Source organism: Tenrec ecaudatus, chromosome 4, assembly GCF_050624435.1.
Source record: "Tenrec ecaudatus isolate mTenEca1 chromosome 4, mTenEca1.hap1, whole genome shotgun sequence".
In the NCBI taxonomy this organism is placed as follows: Eukaryota; Metazoa; Chordata; class Mammalia; order Afrosoricida; family Tenrecidae; genus Tenrec; species Tenrec ecaudatus.
This window is the reverse complement of record NC_134533.1, coordinates 108,311,334-108,329,613: the sequence shown is the minus strand read 5'-3', so window position 1 is coordinate 108,329,613 and position 18,280 is coordinate 108,311,334. Positions and strand designations below refer to the sequence as shown.

The 18,280-nt window shown below is 50.7% G+C and overlaps 1 protein-coding gene across 1 annotated transcript; it reads right to left on the bottom strand.

Moving 5' to 3' along the window:
* Positions 1 to 7,553: 7,553 nt before the first annotated feature.
* POU2AF3 (POU class 2 homeobox associating factor 3) lies at positions 7,554 to 17,437 on the bottom strand. The gene is made up of 7 exons (XM_075547817.1): positions 17,431 to 17,437; positions 16,870 to 17,147; positions 16,511 to 16,658; positions 15,464 to 15,558; positions 11,172 to 11,226; positions 9,579 to 9,808; positions 7,554 to 7,925 (listed from the first exon to the last, which is right to left on the bottom strand). Exons 1-7 carry the CDS (start codon positions 17,435 to 17,437, stop codon positions 7,554 to 7,556), a joined length of 1,185 nt encoding a protein of 394 aa, XP_075403932.1.
* Between the last annotated feature and the right edge of the window lie 843 nt (positions 17,438 to 18,280).

Below are 18,280 nucleotides of genomic sequence, written 5' to 3'. Positions count from 1 at the left end.
CTAGTAGTTTAAACTGTTGAAGACAAAGTTGACGACATCAAATGTAAATCCCCACCTGATTTACAATAAAAATATTGTTAAGAGAAAAACAGCTTCTTTCATTAACCTTAGCCAAAGGTTGTACTTTGTGTATTTCTGTTTTGTTTTTTAAACTCTACCCTCACTCCACTCACTACTATTGTGTTGATTCTAACCTGTAATGGCCCGTAGAGTTTACAAGATGCAAATCTGTATGGGACCAGACAACTCCATCTTTCTCCCGCGAAAAGGCTGGTGGGTTTGAACTGCCAACCTTGTTGTTAGCAGCCTGATTCCTAAGTCACACTCAGCCACCTCAATAATTAGGGACCCCGACCTACCCCCTCTGCTCCCAGACCATCAGCTCTTTGTCACTAGTGCGGTATTTTGACTGTAATCCACAGGTCAGTGGAAGAGACTGTACAGCAGAGCACGGGGCTAAGAAAGTTAAATGGCTTCTGTGCTAAAAGGTGATTGTGTCCTTGTACAGATCACTTTGTCTCTCTGGACTCAATTTCCTCACCTGTGAAATGCAGGATGGTTGAACCAGGCCACTGGTTTCAGCTCTGACCAAAACAAACTCACTGCCATCAAGTCGAAGGTGACTCAGTGCGACCCTATAGGACAGGGTAGAACTGCCCCTGTGAGTTTCTGAGACTGTAACTGTTTAGAGGAGTAGGAACCTGCTTCTTTCTCCCGAGGAATGGCTGGTGGTTTCGAACTGCTGACCAACACATAGCCACTGCACCACCACGGCTGCTGGTGTTAGGGTCCACAGGGTAGCAAATCCAGGAATGCCTCCTGCATAGGAAAGTGAGCCCCTGGTTGTGCCGTGAGGTAAACAGGCTGGCAATTCAAACCTACAAGCTGCTCGGAGGGAAACAGGTGAGGCTGCCTGCTCCTGTGAAGATGTCCCAGCTTGGAAACTGTAAGGTGAAATTCTCCTCTGTCCTATAGGATCACTGTAATTTGGAATCAACTAGATACATAGGAACACAGGCCTACCCACGTACTAAATAAATGCATGTAAAAATAGCACAAACCAAGTAAGACCTACTGTCTAGGCAGAGGTATTTCCTCAATGCCTTGCTCCTGGCTTTGGAGGTAGGGGTATTGGGGGAAGGGCACATGGGACACGATGCACTATTTTTGCAGCTTCCTGTAATGTCAAAATCAAGAGTTAAAAAAGCGAGGGCTCTAGTCCCATCCCAGAGATTTAAGTCTAGTGGTTGGGGGCTGTGTGGACAGTGTTTCACACCTCCCGCAGCTGATCGGACTGTGCGGCCTGGCCTGAGAACCACTGAACTCCATGATCGCCAGCCACCTTTCCAACCCTAAAATATTATCAGTCAAATGGATCTAAACCCTTTTTGAATCGATTTCGGTGTTCAGTCTGTAGGGGTAGCATGTTTTTAAGAGTGCCACTCACTGCGCAACCACTTCCTTTTGTTTGCCCTAAAGTTACCCCTTATTTAAGGCACCCAAGCTCCACTCTCTTCTACTCTCCAGCATGGATGCCCTTCCCATGAGCCCCGCCTCCCCTGGGGCTACCTCTCACTCACTGCAGATCACCTCCTGCAAGCTCCGGACCACAGGCACCTTCACCAGCTCCGGGTGGATCTCAGTAGAGAAGGATGGTCATCGTGGGTAGGCCTTGCTTCACGGTCCCTTCCTTTTTATCTGTCTGCTTAACGCCCTCAGCCCCCGTCCCCGGGCTCGGGCATGTGCCAGACTTGACGGGACAGTCGGGATGGCTGCTGTTGGGTGCTGTCAACTTGATTCTGACTCAGTCACCTCTACGAAGGGAGAGAACTGCCCCAGAGGGTGTCTTGGTGGTAATCTTCACGGTAGCAGGTCATCAGGTGTTTCTCCCACATGGCTGCTGAGGCTCTTGTAGTCGGTTTGCAGAGGTGGGGGGGGGGGCTGTCAAATAGTATGCTAACCAGGTCTGAATTTACCCTTCCAATGAAAAGGCCTCCCGGAGGGATCCCACCAGGGACACACCCCTATTTCTTACTCATCTCCCTTGGCTTCTGCTTAGACTTCATTTCAGAAGAGCACTCTTTTATTTTTTTTGGCATGGCCTTGGGTGGTTCAAAGGATTCATGCTCTTGTCTGTTAACGCAACCATTGGAGAATGGAGTCCATTCAGCGGTGCCTTGGAAGACAAGCCTGAAAAAATCTACTTGAAAAATCAGCCATGGGCTCGATTGACCTGGAAGGCCACTGGTACTAGATGGGTGAATGGGGACCAGCTCCCAAACCGATCCCTCCCGCGGGGGCCCCAACCCTGCATCAAGGCACATCTATTCTTGGAATCGGTGTTCTCCAATCAGGACGGAGGAGGCAAGGTGGTGGCTTCAGTAGGACAGTCCCAGGTGAGCTCTGGCACAGCAGGGCCGACACTGGCAGGTCCTGATGATCCAGCTGCTAACTACTGGACTCTCTCATCATACACACACAGACACAGTACGCTAAAGCAAGAGAAATACTGTTCGGAAATACAATGTGATATACACAGATGCCTGCCCTCAGTGAGTTTGGGGGTGCCTTGTTTAATGTGAAGTTTCTACATTTTGCCTAGAGCTGCCTTCAAACATAAGAAATGGGGCCAATTAACCACCTTTTAATGCACAGAGCCACTTGGCGTTCTCTGAACACATGGAGACCTAGCCCACAAGACTTAGAGATACCCCATGGGTCCATCATGCCAAACAACGACCCACTCATCAGTGCTCAAATCCTGGGTGGGATTCGAAAGTCTAGTGAAGGGCGGCAGAGTGAGGGCTACTGACTTCTCTGAGCGCCCTGGCCGGCAGGTTGGGCTGGGGGATGGGGCGTGGGGTGGGGGATTCCACAGCTTTGAGGACTGGGAATGCAGCGAAGTCCATCTTGCTTTGATCTGTCTTAGTCAACACTTCCTTGGCTTTCATCGTTACTGTTTAACTTTCATTTTTCTAGACTAAATATAATGGTTTTATAAAACATTTTCTATCAAAAGGCATCATGGCCCTGCCGCATCATTTCAACTCCCTTATCTATGCCTCCCCCACTTGATGTCCACCCACCTGCAGCCTGGGCTGCCTGCCAAGACTTTACTGCCGTGGGCCACGACTTTAGGTAATCATTTCCAAATGTTTACTACCTCCAGCTTTGTCTCATCTGAATTCTCTCAGCTGCCAGGCTTGGCTCCTAATTTGTTTCCCAAGAATTTGAAACACGGTCCGTTCTACGTGGAGTGCTCACAGTTTTATAGTTTTGAAAAATCACATACTCCTTTAATGTCTGACTCTGCATTTTGAAGGCCTGGAGTCAGCCTTACACAGGCCAACAGCTTGACTTGCATTTTGTTTTCTTTGTCTCTTTATTGGTTCTGTGTGAAAACAATTAGTCATTCACTCAGTCTTCCACTTATAATCTTAGCCATGCCTCTGTTGTTCATGCGGCTCGTTAGATTGATACAGGTGACATGTTAGGCCAAGGACCAAATTCCAAGTAGTTGATTCCTTTCAGAACCATGCTTGGAAAGTTTACTGGAGTAGCTAACGGAAGGACAGACAGGCTAAAGCCTCGGCTTTATCATTTATAAAAAATGAGGACGGTATTTCTTTTATGTGGTTGTCTGGTGAGGATTACATTAGAAACTGCATTCGGCTCTGACCGACTGCAAGGATGTAGTCTATGTGATCTGTTTGTCTTGTGTTGCTAGTCCTCTCAAGGTGTCCATGGGTGGTGGGAAGGTTTAACAGACTGGGCTGCTAACCGAAAGGTTAACAGTTTGAGTCAACCTTGCAAGAAATCGAATTCCCTGAACATCAGTCGTTGGCTGATGGACCGCAAATCTACTCTGACACACGAGTTCCCTGTGAGCCATTCACTGGCAATATTTTTCAAATGACAATACAGACTTGAATAGGTTGGTGTTTTTCAAGTGTAGCCTGCCTGGATCCAAATCAACTTGGGTCTGTGGAAAACCTGCATAAGCCTGGAACCCACTGCTGCCCGACTGACTCATGCTTCCTTGCACCGAGGCTCTTTAATCCAGGTTCCACGATGTGGACTATACCGGGGGGACACGCATTTCTCTGCCAAAGGCCACTCGGACATTTATAACGTCATTTGCGGGTCACATTTGCCTGAGAGTTCATTAGCTCACTCCTACGGTGATGGCTGGAACTGCTTTCCTTTGGTGAGGTGTGCGATGTTAGCGGTGGTGATGAGCTCAGCAGCATTAGCAAGCCCAAGGGCTGGACATTCCTCACCCCCATGAGCCTCCATGGTGCCCATGCTGATGTTTTCCCTGCCGACACAGGACTTTGCATGCAAAGCCTGGCTGCTAAGAGGATGGGCAGGCAGACCGAAGCAGACCACTTGTCATAGCCTCCTGAGGCCAGAGGCCACAGGTCAGAGGTAACATTAAAAGGACGGCAGCTCAGAATAGGCTCTTTGGGTGCCAACCACTGGCCATCTTTGAGCTCTTTGCTTTTGGGGGACAGCTGCTGGGGTGGAGTGGAGGTTATGCCGAGGCTTTGGGTCCATGTGACTAGATATTTGTTGACAAGAGGCCCGATTCCATTTAGTTTGGCGCTATTAAACTTTTCATTTTATTGGCATTTCAGAAAGGCACCAGCTGTTCTGTTTTCCTGGTACAGCTGCTGATGAGGCAGGCTGCAACTTGCTCTGTTTGCCCAAGCCTTAGCCGTGGCCCCAGGCAGAGGAAAATCAACTGGTGTCATGTTGAAAGCACATCCGTCTGTCTCCTGGCAGGAAGAGGCACCGAGGTGGCGGTTACTCAGCTTCGTTCCCGAGGTTGCCAGAGCTTGGATTCAGCAAGTTGTCATCCTTGGCATCTTGGTTGGTGGAGGGCAGGCTGATTTTCTGGGGCAGTCTTAGTTAATGATGGCGACACATCTTTGTGTGCAGGAGGACGCTGGGGACTGTTCGCTGAATAGTCTTTCGCACAAGGCAGCTCAAATTCCCCAGTGCTGGAGAGTTAGTCATGAGCAGGGGTCTGCTGTTGCTTGGCCGTGTGCGTGGGACAGGCTACTTCACTTTTGATCATGCGGGAGACAGCCCTTAGCCCGATGTTGCCACCCAGATAGGACTCATACCATAGTGGCCTGTGCTAATGGGGCCGGCATGGCCGAACCCTGGGATGTGTAAAATTCTCTGAGGCTTCACGTTGGGATTAAGTCCCGTGTTTTAATGCCCTTGGCAAATGGGATATGGAAAGATATCTAGTTGAGTCCTGGTGGTTGTAGTGAGTGGTTGTGCACTGGGCTGTGATCCACATGGTTGGCAGTTCGAAACCACTAGCAGCTCCTCGGGAGAGACTAGGCTTTCTACTCCTGTAAAGAGTTATGGTCTCAGAAACCCACCGGGGGTCACTATGAGTCAGCATTGACTTGATGGCCATGAGTGAGAAACGCCATTCAAGAAACCCTGGCATGCTGTGGGTACAAAGCGGTAGATGCAAGCCCACCAGACGCTTCACGGGGGAAAGAAGAGAGTCTCTGCGCCTGTAAAGATCTCTAGTTTTAGGAACCCTACTCTGTCCCATAGGGCTGTGTGACTTGGAATTGACTTCATGGTAGCGGGTGTTATCCATCTGCAAAAGTGCGTCACTAAGTATTGCTACTCGGGTTCCAGTTCCTACGTGCATGGGACACATTGAAACATGTCCCTTCGATCAGTGACGACTGGCTGTACCCAAGTTCTCTCCGTAATGGTCCCATCAAAACAGTAGCTTTCTGGAGAATCTGGTGAGTCCAGTCAATTTATGTCAGAGAGGTGAGCGCCGAAGGTTACCGTGACTCTCATCGCTTGGCTTAAAGGACATAGGGCGGTCCTGGGGCTGATTATAAAGACTTATTAAGAAAGTTGGAAACTGTATTTGTGAGGGAAAGGCCAGGGAAATTGTGCCGATGAATTTTTCCTCCTTTTTTATTATCACAGTGAGGATTACAAGGTGCTTCTGTAGGGTTTGTTGCCAGACCTTCCCTCATCCACCCTGTAGCCCTGACCTTGTTATCCCCATAGATTTCTCTCTGTCCCTGAGACCCAAGTGCAGTACAAAGGAACACAATTTGAGGCCTTCCAAGCAGTAGCCAGTTTTACATAGTATAATCGAAGAGGGCAGGATTCTTCTGGGAAGGGTTGTTAATTGCCGGCAAGTCAGATGTGACCCACAGTGATGCTTCGTACAATAGAACAAAGCACTCCCTGGTCCAACACAGGGGCCATTCTTGTGCGTCTTTCTAGGTTTGAACTCATTGGTGTAGCCACTCTGCCAATCCGACCCACCCAGGGTCTCCCCCTTGTCTGCTGTCCCTCCATGTTACCAAGCCCGATGCCGAATAAGGGTGTGTACCGTGGAGCAACGTCAGAGAGAGGCACAAGTAATTAGTCTCCCATCTCTTACATTGGTCAATGAGATGTTCCCATGACCAAAAAGCACATCTTACCACAGCTGTGTAAAACCCTGACTGTGCGGTAATCGTTACGGCTGTTTCGAATATAAAACAATGAACTCTCCTCCTCGCATCACTCTAGGTCAAGGGTTTGCAAGTTTACAAAACAAGACCTTGAAAGCCCAAATCCAAGTTCACTGCTACGGAGTTGATGGTGACACACGTGACCCAATAGGACAGGGTAGAGCTAGCTGCCCGTGAGCTTTCAAGACTGTTAATCTTCACCAAAGTAGAAAGCCCCGTCTCTCGCTGAAGTGGCTGCTGGTTTCGGACTGCTGCCCTTGTGGTTGACAAGGGATTAGGATTCCTGTAAACAATGCTTTAGCGATGAAAAAGAAAGGGCTACACGTTAGCTGCAGGTGAGGTGTCCCTTCTGGTGAGACGAACAGCTCACTGACTAATGTACATTATGGAGAGCAGCCATCCGTAGCTGTCTTCCTCTGAGTCTGCTCCAAGACACATACACTCATTTGAACCGAGGCTGCTCTTCCATTCTTGTATCATCGTGGCTGAGTCTAGCCTCCATCCCATGGGAGCTAAGGTTTCTCAGCACATCAACTAATTCCAGCCTCATGACTAGGCAAAAGGAAACCTCTGAATTAGTACTTTTTGATTTCTAGAATGAATCGCTAATGTTTTAATCGATCGGGAATTATTACCAGAAAAAACCCCAGAAATGAAGCAAAACACACACACACACACACACACACACACACACACACACATTAAACAACCAACCAACATTTAGAAATCCAAAATTATTTATTAGTAAAAAAAAAGAAGGAGAGAGAGAGATTTGTTCATTACGGAGCAAAGTAAAACAAGGGGAAGTTCCCTATATACATCTGCCCTGGAAGCGACAAAGTAGGCGTGGCAGTGTGGGGGGATCTGAGGGCCCTGGACCTGCGAAGACTCAGGGTCAGGGCATGGAAAGCGGTGACGTGTCAATTGCCCTTGTGACGGTTTGTTAATGGACTGCATATTTCAAGGCGTCATCTAGGTGTGGTAGGAAAGGGGGTGAAAATGCCAGGCCTTTTGCACTCCGATGTCGTTCGCTCGTCTCTGTTAACTATAGCCGATGTCACAGTTTGTTTCCCTTTTGTAGAAATCACTGGCTGCTGCTGTGGAGGAAGCAAAGTCCGTGCAGTCTGTGTTGGGATAGGAACAGTACTCGGAGGCCCGCATGCTGTCCACGTGCTCTGTCTCACAAGCTGCGCAGTAACACATGGGGGCGGGGACCGACGAGAAGCAGTTGTACTGGGCGTGCGAGGGCAAGTGATGGCAGGAGTAGTCTTCCAAGGGATACCCACAATTCCGGGTGTCCAGAGACAGGGGAGATGCGTAATTCTCTGGAGCGTATGAAGGGAGTTGAGCTGGCGAGTAACTGTAGTCCAGGGAGCCAGAGAGCGTGGAGGAATCTGAAGGCGATCCTGGGGTCTAGAGAAATAAAAACCAAGGGACAAAGAATAGCTTTAGACAGGATCAAACGAACCAAATAGCGCACTAACGTAGAATAAGACGATTAGACCCAAACAAAATGAAGGAACAAAACCAAGCACCAACCCAAGTCTGCAGGAGTAATCTTAGTTGCTGACTCCATGATTTCAAGACAGCACATTCTCCATTTACCTATTTCTTTTCCAACAACACATTGCCTTGCTTCACTGGCTTCCTTTGTTATCGCCATACTTTAGAGGAGGCTTTGTTCTGAAACCACATGCTCCCATTGTGCACCTGCACATCGGATCTTGCTGTGGGGCACAATGGAAGCTGCAGGTGGAACAGTGGGGACTTCTGTACACTCTGATCATGGAGGCAGCGGCGGCCACCAGGAAGGGGGAGTGGGTCATTAATGAGACTGAATGTTTGGGACACTTCAGTAAACAAAATGGGGGTGGTTACGACTTGGGCTGCCAACGTCAAGGCCAGCATCTCAAAACTGCCAGCCGCTCCAGGGTAAAAAGACAGGGCTTTCTACTCCCGTAAAGCATTCTGGCCTCTGAAGCTCATGGCACGGATCTCCTCGTCGGGTCTCTGAGTCAGAGGGACTTGATAGTAGTGAGCGAGTGCACATCTACTCATGGAAACCTCCCTTCGGTTTAAAAAGGGCAACACATGCTCAACCATTTGACATGCATCCAGCAGACATTCATCCAAATTCTTTCCAAGATTAGAGCTTCCTTGATGCTAACTGTGTCTGGACCAAATGAGTTCTGGTACCTGGATGGCAGACCTAAAGAACCAGCCAAACTCCAAACAAACTCACTGCCAATGAGTCAATACTGACTCACGGTGACCCTGTAGGGCAGGTTAGAACTGCCCCATGTGAATTTCTGAGACTCTTAACTGTTTTCGGGAGTAAAAAGCCCTATCTTCTGTAGAGCAGCTGGTGGTTTTGAACTGCTAACCTTGTGGACCACAGTCCAACTTGTAACCACTATGCCACCAGGGATCCAAGACTTAGCCAACAGAGCTAACCCAAGCCAGCAGTGACAAAACCAAGCTGAAGGTTACTCTTAAATGACAATTTGGTACCATGTCCAAAACACTGCCACTGAGTCAATTCTGACAGCGGCCTTATAAGACAGAGTAGGACAACCTTGGTGAGTTTCTTTATGGGAACAGAATGCCTCATCTTTATCCAAAGGAGCAGCCGGTGGGTTTGTACTGCTGACCTTACTTTTAGCAGCAATGCGGAACCCATGACATCACCTTAATTCCATTTTCAAGAACTCAAATTTCCACTGATCAACCTCTGTGTTGGGTTTCCTAAGGGCCACAGGACAAGTCAGTGATTTCCAATTAACAGGTGTCTTAACTTCTCCATTCCAAAAAAAAAAAAACATTCCATAAATATTGCTAGGAAGTCTCTTTTTATTGCCACCTATCAGTTTCCTTGGGAGTGACTTACTTGGGAAGTCCTAACTACGTAGGTGTGGCTTTTTCTACTCCCTTTGCTTAAAAAAAAAATGGTCCCCTGGTCCTTCTGCGGATTTCCCTCCCTCCACAGAGGATGCTAACTCCCTTCAAAGCATTTCTAAGCCCATGATAAGGAACAACTGAGTTTTGTAAAGAGCGGAGCGAAATTACCAGACTCTGGTTGAAGCAGAAAGGGGCGGCCTGGGAGCTGTCTGGGAAATAATGTGATGTGCTTTGCATGGAATTGAGCGAAGGGTCCAGGTGTGTCTCCATCTGAAGGTAGGAATCAAAGATCTGATCGATGCAGCTGGGGTTGTCTTCGCAGGAAATCCAACTGGAAAACTCTCGGGGTTGAAAATAACTGGGTGTGGAAGGAACTGGTTCAGGCTCAAAAAACAGTCCTAGAGGAGAAATGAAAATGGGAGACCTTGGTTTAGCTATGTGCTCACAGACTCTGAGGGAGCTTTCTCCTATAGTCTGGGTATTTATCACCTCCAGGGAAAGGGAGGCTTAAGAGTTCAGGGGAAGTAAGCTGGCAGGCCATTTGGAGTTGTTAGCTGCCTTGTTAGAGTCCTAGTGAAATGAATCTGGTAGGTCTTGTGGAAATTGGCTATAAAACATGGCTGGGGGAAAGAGCAGAGAACGATGACCTGACCTGTCCCGAGTGATCGAGTAATGGCTTCAGCCTAGACTTTCTTGGACTATAAGGGCCAACATCTAGCCCTACGTGCGGTTGAAGCACATCTCTCTGAGGTAAATTAGACGAGTGTTTGAGGCTTGAAGAAAACTTCTGACCCTGTAAGGAAAGAATTCTCCTGATTTAGGCTTTTTTCCACACTCCGTAGCTTTAAATTCTGAGAAGAGAGTTCTAAGAAGTGGTATCAATAGCAATGCACCCTTGAGAAATCGGGGCTGGAGATTACACGGTAGTCCTGCTTGTTTTGCATTACATAAAAGCAAGACAATGATCTTCCTGAGCATGCCCAGCCTATCCTACAATGAAAATAACCTGTTCAACACCAAACAAGAATAATTCTGCACACACCACAGCTTCTGGATTTGATTATTAAGAGGCCCAGTGGGTCATTATGATCGTCAATTATTCCACAGAGAGAGATTTGGAGGGTGTCCCTCACAAGGGGCAGCAGGGCACTGGAGTCTCCTGAGTCTTAAGGTTCCTTTAAGGTAAGTTTACGGCACACACTCATACGGTGCTACCATCAACATAGGTTTCCTTATATGTGACCTCCGCAGAAGGCTCAGCTGTTGAGTGGCATAGGTAGGAGTGTTTATGTAATAGTTCCTTCGTACTGGGCTGAGAAAACTTACACTGTTTGAACTATTTTCTGGGACGAGAGAAAGGAAGGGGAGGGAAGCCCCTGTCGGCTAGAAACAATGAACAAGAGCAAAGAGCATGATTCTGGTGTCTCAGGGTGGTCTGGAGCCCACCCACCAAGACACATTATAACGTAGACCACATTTCTGAAGCAAACAGTTCTGATTTTTCAGTCTAGGGACTTGGTGCTGAGGACCTGGAGGGAACGGGAAGAATGAACCCAGACGACAGGAGAGACAGCTCAGAAGACAACAAAACGTGAACTTGTTCCCTCGCTGGGCTGGCATGTGGGCACTGTGCCTTTTGCACCCTCTGATTGGTTGGAGTCCAGTGAAATGGTGGTGCCTCTCTGAACCCCTGGATCAAGCCCTTCGAGATGGACTTTTGAAATTCGTTTTTGAGGGAACTGTGATTGTGGCTGGACTGACCTGCAGAAGATGGTACGGCTGCGTCTGCAAGCTGGGCACTGCTGCTCCCGGACAGCTGCCAATGCAAGAACAGAATCATCACGCCACAGGGAAAGATGTTGGATGCAGAAAACGCTATGCAGAGAGCGCGCGGGCATTGTGGCGTGAGCCGTGTTTCCTCTGCTATAAGGTAAAGTCATTCTTTCTTTCCAAAAGCGCTGCTGGGCATGGCATTCAATCAAGGCTCTCTGTCCTGTAAACTAATTTTAATATTGGTGTGGGGTTCTAGGGGGTCCCTCCCCATGCAAGCCCTCCAACTTAAAATGGAAAGGTAATTGATTTTGATTTTAACCCCACGGAACTGTGAAGAGTTGTTAACAGCCAGCTCAGTACACAAGCCTCACGGTGACTTAATCCTTCACCGTTTGAGAGAGAGGCAATCATTTTCCTCAAACATCTTTGTCTGGTGGTTTAACCTCGAGAATTGTTGTTTGTTTTGTTGCCCCAAAGGCAACCATTGCTGACCGGGCTGTCTTCTGACTAGCCATGCCCACAGCTGCTTCTTCTCTACCATCCATTTAAATAGAAAATGCTGCCTCAAAACCGTCATCAGTGGGCAGAAACCTGTCGATGCGCTCCCCAGTGGTGGGGAAATATTTAAACTCCTTATCCCCCCCTTTATACTATATTTTAGAAAAATTTCTTTTCCCCCCCTTTTACCACTGGCTCTAAACACTTGAGGTTTAAACAAGGGCTCCTCTTGACTGTGTAAAGGTATGCAACCTGCCTTTTACACCTGAATTGATAAAAGTCATGCAGATTTCTTTCCACACACTACCCCCCCCTCGCCCCTCCCAGTTGGTTTCAGCTGGTGCCTTTAAATTTTAAAGGGAACCTCATCCCTCTGTGATTCTGAGCTGCCAGGAAGCCAAGCTTACCACCACACCTCTCTCTTGGGTTACAGGGCGCTCGCTCCGTACCCAGGCTGCACGGTCTGCCACTGCTGAAACAGGAGGTGGTGGTAATTTTGAAAACGATCCATGCTGTAATGTCATGAACCAGGAAGCTGGAATCAGTTACCAGCTCTTTATGCAAATATTTGGCTGCAGCTTGGGCGAAAGGACTTGGAAGGCGTGGGCTTTAAAAAACCGGCTTGGAGCTCGCGTTCACCCCATCCCTCCCCCGGATTGGCCTGTTTGTCTGCCTCCCCACGTTATCTCCCTGAGGTATGTTTACAATATCCTACTTGATATTATCTTTCTAGCCACGGGCTCCCACAATACAAAGAAAGGCACCTCTTTATGGTTTCAAACTGCACCCAGATCCACAATCTACCATTTATAGAAACACATCAAGGCTCCTTCAAAGTGGGGGTGGGGGTAGGGGAAAGGGGTAAAAAAGCCAGAAACATAAAGGTAAATTATATCTTTTGATAAGTACTTATTCCAGCTTTCCTTTGCCCTACAGGTACAGAAGTGTGTGTGTGTGTTTGTGTGTGTGTGTGTGTGTGTTTGTGCGCGTGCGTTTCTGGTGTGTCTGCAAACCGATCTGGCTGAAGTGTGTTTTTGTAATCAAATGTACCTGTCCGCTGGCACACACACGGTTCTGCTGGCACTGCCTATGCCGAGCGCCTGATCTTTGGCCTCAGTCTAGGATGCCCATTCACAATTGCCTTCTGACGCTATCAGAAACATGAAGACAAACTCTTTCCTGCTTTTAGCAACATTTGCAAAAAGTTAACTACCTTCTTGGCTTAGGGTTTCCCAAGGCCGTCCTTTACCGTGGGAACCTATTGGTGGGCATCTTCATCTCAGAGTGGGCATGGAATGACCCCTGCTACCTGCCATTCACAGGGGCTGTTCGATCCTGTCTTAGAGGGTCGCTATGAGTAGGAATCGATTGGAGGGCAGTGAGTTTGGCGACCTGCTTTTCTGTTTGGTTTGATTTACCTGCCACTGCGGGTGGGGGTGGCGCACGGAACACATGGTTAAACATTCCAATATAGGCAGTTTGCGCCCACCCAAGAAGGCAGGCCTGCTGCTCTACTCCTCTGCACGGCCAGTCATCCTGCACACTTGGGGTCGCCACCAGCTGGATAGACTTAATGACACCTGTCAAGGACTTCCACGATCCTGACCGCAGACTTCTCAGCATCCACGCTCCTCCAGAAGGCTCTGAGGGAAGGGCTTCACGGCTGCCTCCTGTATTTAAATGACCCGTATTCACTCTATATGCCTGTGACGGCGTGGCTGGCCTGATGTTCCAGGAAGCAAAAGGTAGCCGGGACCTTTCTGCATGTTCTTGTAAAGTATCAGTTCAGGCAGACTGCTTTTTTTCCTTCTCCAGGGAAAATGCAGAAAAAAACCATATTGAAGCCAAGACTGCTTGAGGGCTCCGAAACGGGTGCTCACCTCGCAGAAGCTGTCTAAGGAGGGGGGGAGGGAAGGCAGGCGGCTGAAGAGACCAGAGCAATAAAAAAAGGTCATGGCCAAATGGGGGCTATTTCAAGTGCATCTGAAGCCAAATTCTACCCTGTACATCCAAACTTGTTAACGAGAGATCGTATTTTTTGCCGTGAACAGTTTGATAGTTCTGTGCTTTGTTTTGTTTTCCTGCTCCGGAAGCATCCCTCAGTTTCTTTGTACCTGGTTAGATTAATTTTACAACCATCTCTGAGTTACAGGGGATGAGGCTTCCAGACACCTGCTCCCTGCACCTGAACTTGCAGAAAGATGAATTGTTTCACGGGTGGAAGGCTGTCGTACACTAAGACTATGAAGACTTTGGTTCTATTCTTAGCTCTTCAAGACCTTAAACTTCGCTGTAATAAAGACATATGGATCCCTGATTCCTTACCTGACCTGGTTGGATCAGAGGGAAATGAAACTGTAGAGGTGCGCAAGTGCTTTAAGGGAAGAGCCACTGTAAAGCCGTCTTCAAATGTAGGGACGTTTTCCTGTGTCTGATGAAATACTGGTGGTATCTCCAGTAAAGGCAGACCCTAGGCGTGCTGTGTGCCATACCTCCAGGCACTCCTATCTGAACTCTAAACTCTGAGCACTGGGTGCCAGGGTACATTCTCTGCATAGTTGGCTGCTAATCCCTAGTTGGAATTTTGTGTTAGTTGCCATGCACAGGTAATTATAATAGCTAACATTAAGCACCTAGTCTGTGAGAAAACACCTGTCTAAGTGCTTAGCAAGCAATACCCCATTCAATGCTTACAAAAGCCTATTATCTCCAATGGGAAGAGGAAGTGCCAAGATTAGGGAGAGTAATTTGCTCACAGGATGGAGGAGTTGGAGGAGCCCTGATGGCATAGTGGGTTAGGAATTGGGCTGCTAAATGCAGGGTCGGGAGTTTGAACCTGTCAGCTGTTCCTCAGGAGAAAGATGAGGCTCTGCTCCCATGAAGAAGTACAATCTTGGAAACCCACAGGGAAGGCCTACTCTATAGGGTTACCATGAGTCGGCACGGGCTGGATGGCAGTGAGTTTGGGTTTCTGGGGGAGCTGAGAATCTGACCCAGTCTCTCTGGTTCTAAAACTTGGGCTCACAGCTCCTGAATCATGAAGACCAGTTTCAGGAAGAAAGGGAAGCTGGGTGTGACACCCAGACAGCACCCGGCCCCAAACCCACTGCCGGACAGATGCCAACAGGCAATAGAGAGGATCAATCTGAAGAGGCAATTTGGTCTGCAGCTGTTGGGACACTGGAGCCAGTCCTTAATGAAGCAATTGTTTGAACAGCAAGACTACCTTCAGGGGAGAGAGCCCCACTGTATTTGACCCTGATGCTGTGTGCCTTTGGTAACAGCTATCTGCTTTTTCAGAAGGTATCGAATGTGTCGGGGCACCTTTCTGACTGTCCAGATCCGTCTGGTGATAACCCAGCCCTGCTCAAGGCCAAATTACACCTTCAGGACGGGGCTCTGGATTCCAAGGGGTCCAGGGATGGGGCTCCTAGTGGCTATTGACGTACAGAAAAATGGCCTCACAAGTGGAGTTCTAGTAGGTGCTACCATTGGAAGACTGTCTACATACAATGACTTGACGTGTGTGTGTTCTGTGTTCCTCCTAGAACAACAGCCTGTTGCCTCTGGCTGCTCCTCTCCCTCCAGGGGACCTAAAAGCCCAGAGGAGGTCAAGATCATGACCCCTAAGTGCTCTCTGTATCTTCTTGTGGAGAGCTGGGATGAGGCAGCACAGAAATGACAGGGACAGCTGAGGCAGGCTGGGTTAGGGGATGGTCACAGGGGATTAGGGGGACCTCTGCGCCCTTCCTGACAAGGGGTGAGTGAGGAGTTCTGCTTACGGTTCCCCCGGAGGCTGCCTGGTGTGCCCGCCTCTGCTGCAGCAGCTCCTTCACGGTGATCTTCACGCGGACACCTTGATACACCTTTGCTTTTTCTGGGGAAAGGCAAATGGAGGCATTGGTCAGACACACACTTGGAGGGTCAGAGTGGGCAGTGGCCACTTGAGAGACTATGGCACCTGCAGCCAGGTTGCTAGGTCTGAAGAACGCGCAAAAAGTCAGCGGGAGAGAAACCCAGATCTCTCAGACTTGAAAAGTGAAGAGGCTGGGGCAGATCTCCAGGCCTGCTAGGACCGGCCTCCTCCTGGAAATCATTGGGACCTCAGCCGTAAACTGACAGCACACAGGTTTCCCTGCTCAGAAATGTGGAGGTAACCCCTAGAGGAGCTCCCACCTGAGGCTAACTAAGCCTGGGGACCACCAGGATATGGGTCCGGGGCCAGAATCGGGGAGCCCTTTCTATATAGGCTGACCTAGCCCATCTCTCTGTAATGTTCCTACTGGGTCTTTGCTTCCTTCTCCAGCAGGCCAGGCGTGGCTTGTCTGGAAGCTACGACCTCTAGGTGCCCTTGGTCTGGAAGCCAGTCCTGGCGGCTAGCGGCAGGCAGGTAGTTTGGGCAAGACCTGGCCATCGCCCGGTGAGGGGCTGGCCAGAAGTGACCCCAGGAAAGGGGCCGGCCCCAAGGATCACCCCCTCCTTTGGCATTGTCTCTGGCGGGTCTCGCCGGGCCCTTTGCCTGGCTTTTCCAGGCCTCCATCTTTTCCTCCTCCCTCTGGCGTCCCCCGCTGCCGCGGGCTCTCACTTCTGCTAGTCTTCCCCCCACCCCTCCCTCTCGGGCAGGCCCTTTCTCGGCTGCGCGCCGCCCCAGCGCGCGGAGACTCCGGGTGGAGTCCGCGCCGCTACAGCGCCTGGGAACCGCTTCGTCCCCAGGCTCCCGAGGTTCACGGGCTCCTCTGGGAGAACTCCCCGGGAAGGGACCGCCACCTGGGCTGGCGGGGCCAGGCCTCCTGGGACTGGCGGGCTCGCGGGAGCAGCCCAGCGCGCACCGGAGGGCTCTGTGGGGACGGAGCCCCGGTGCGCCGGGAACCTGGCCAGCCGCGGCCCCGGCTCCCGCGGAGCCACAGTGAGTAGGTTCGACCGGGCTGCTAGGCCCAGCCGGGCCGCCAGAACTTTCCCGGGTGCCCTCAGGACCCCCTAGATCCCCGGCCCAGACCTGGACCCGGGAGAGCGCATGCACTCGGGGAGGGGTCGAGCCTCGCGTTCCTCCAACTGAGAGTCCAGCTCAGGGCCGGGAGACGGGTGTCCAGACCGGCAGCGCCTCGCCTGGTCACTATGGGGACCGCAGCTGGACAGCAGTGAGCCCCCCGGGCCACCTCCCGGAAGCTGGGGGGTCTCCCCAGGAAACGAAGTTGTCTTGGTCCTCCTCGCCCAGCGCCAGGGCAACCCGCGCCGCCCCATGGGGCCTGGGCGCCGCGCCCTGCGGGCGGGCCAGTCTCCCCGCAGCCTGCTCGTCCTGGTCGGGGCTCCCAGGACAGCGAGGTGCACCTCGGGGTCCACACAGGGCCGCCCAGCCCCACACTGTGCGCACTGGGCGCCCTCCACGGGTCCCAGGCTCAGCACGAGCCTCTAGCTCCCCCCGCTGCCGCTTCTGGGCGCGCAAAGCCCGCGCCCGCCGGGAAGTCCCTGGGACGCGACTGGGGGAAAGTGGAAGGTTGGGCAGGGGACGGGGTACACGGGCAGCCGACGGTCGGGCTGGATCGGTCAACGCGGCCTCTGGGCCTCTGCCCTAGGGAGCAGGCGCCGAATGGGAACTGCCACAGCGTGGCCTTTACCCGATCCCGGGCCCTGACTTGCACGCCCTGACTTTGTGCCTCTCTGTTCCATGCAGGAAAAGCTGTGGGAAGTAACCCGGATCGACTCGCCCCCGACCCGGGGGACCCTGGCCCAGGAGAAGCAGTGGAGTTACCGGACATGGTGGCCAGCTGAGGCTGGGTCGGTGGCTGGATGCTGCAGCTGCCGGGGTTCAGCGCCTGGCAGGGCTCCTGTGCAGGAGAGAAGCAGAGATGCAACATTTTTAAAGTTTCACAAAGCATCCGGCTGCACCCGGGCCCCGGGAGCAGGAGACAAACAGAATTAATGTTTTATACCTTCGGGTATAGGTTTGAGATTTTTCCCCCTCATGCCAAGTATTTAAAACCTCTAGAAACCCATGATTTGACAATCAATGATTGCGCGATACTTTCAATTTGAATATTCAAAGGGCAGACAAAATGGACTGTCTTCTGCAGAAATCTTGCACACAGGCACCCCACAGGGAGTCCAGAGAAACAGGGAGTGAGACCCCTTGGGGTCTTGGTCTTTGCTTTTATTGTATTTTGAGCATTTTGTCCACCTTCTCACAGAAAGAGCAGGTGTTCTCAAAGATGCTCTCTATTTCTGCCCCGGAGGCAAAGCCAGCAGCCCCGAGGCACTGAGGCTGCCCTCCAGGACCACTTGAGTCAGGCTGGCTGGCCAGAAGGCTGACTACAGCCCCCCCATCTTCATTTTAAGGGAAAATCTCAGGTTTCGGGGAGTGAAGATGGCAGTCAGGGGGTGTGGCACCACCAAGAGTGACTGGGCCCAGGTTGCAGGCCCCAGGCCCAGTGGCGGCCAGCGTTCTTCACCTGGTCTCCTTCTCACTACACCTGGCCACAGGCAGGCATCTCCCCCTTTTTATTCTGCTCTCTGTCTGGGCCCGAACACTGGAGTTTCAGCACACTGCCTGCCCATTGAGCAGGGGGAGACCTTGGCCACAGCCTCTGACCTGGGAGATTTTC

Bases quoted from the DNA above. Each gene is read 5' to 3' on its own strand.
- POU2AF3 (XM_075547817.1), bottom strand. The intron at 11,227-15,463 runs GTAAGCAGAACT...TTGCATTGGCAG, and splicing joins AGGCAGCCTCCGGGGGAACC to CTGTCCGGGAGCAGCAGTGC. The intron at 7,926-9,578 runs GTAATTTCGCTC...TTATTTCTCTAG, and splicing joins TCTGCTTCAACCAGAGTCTG to ACCCCAGGATCGCCTTCAGA.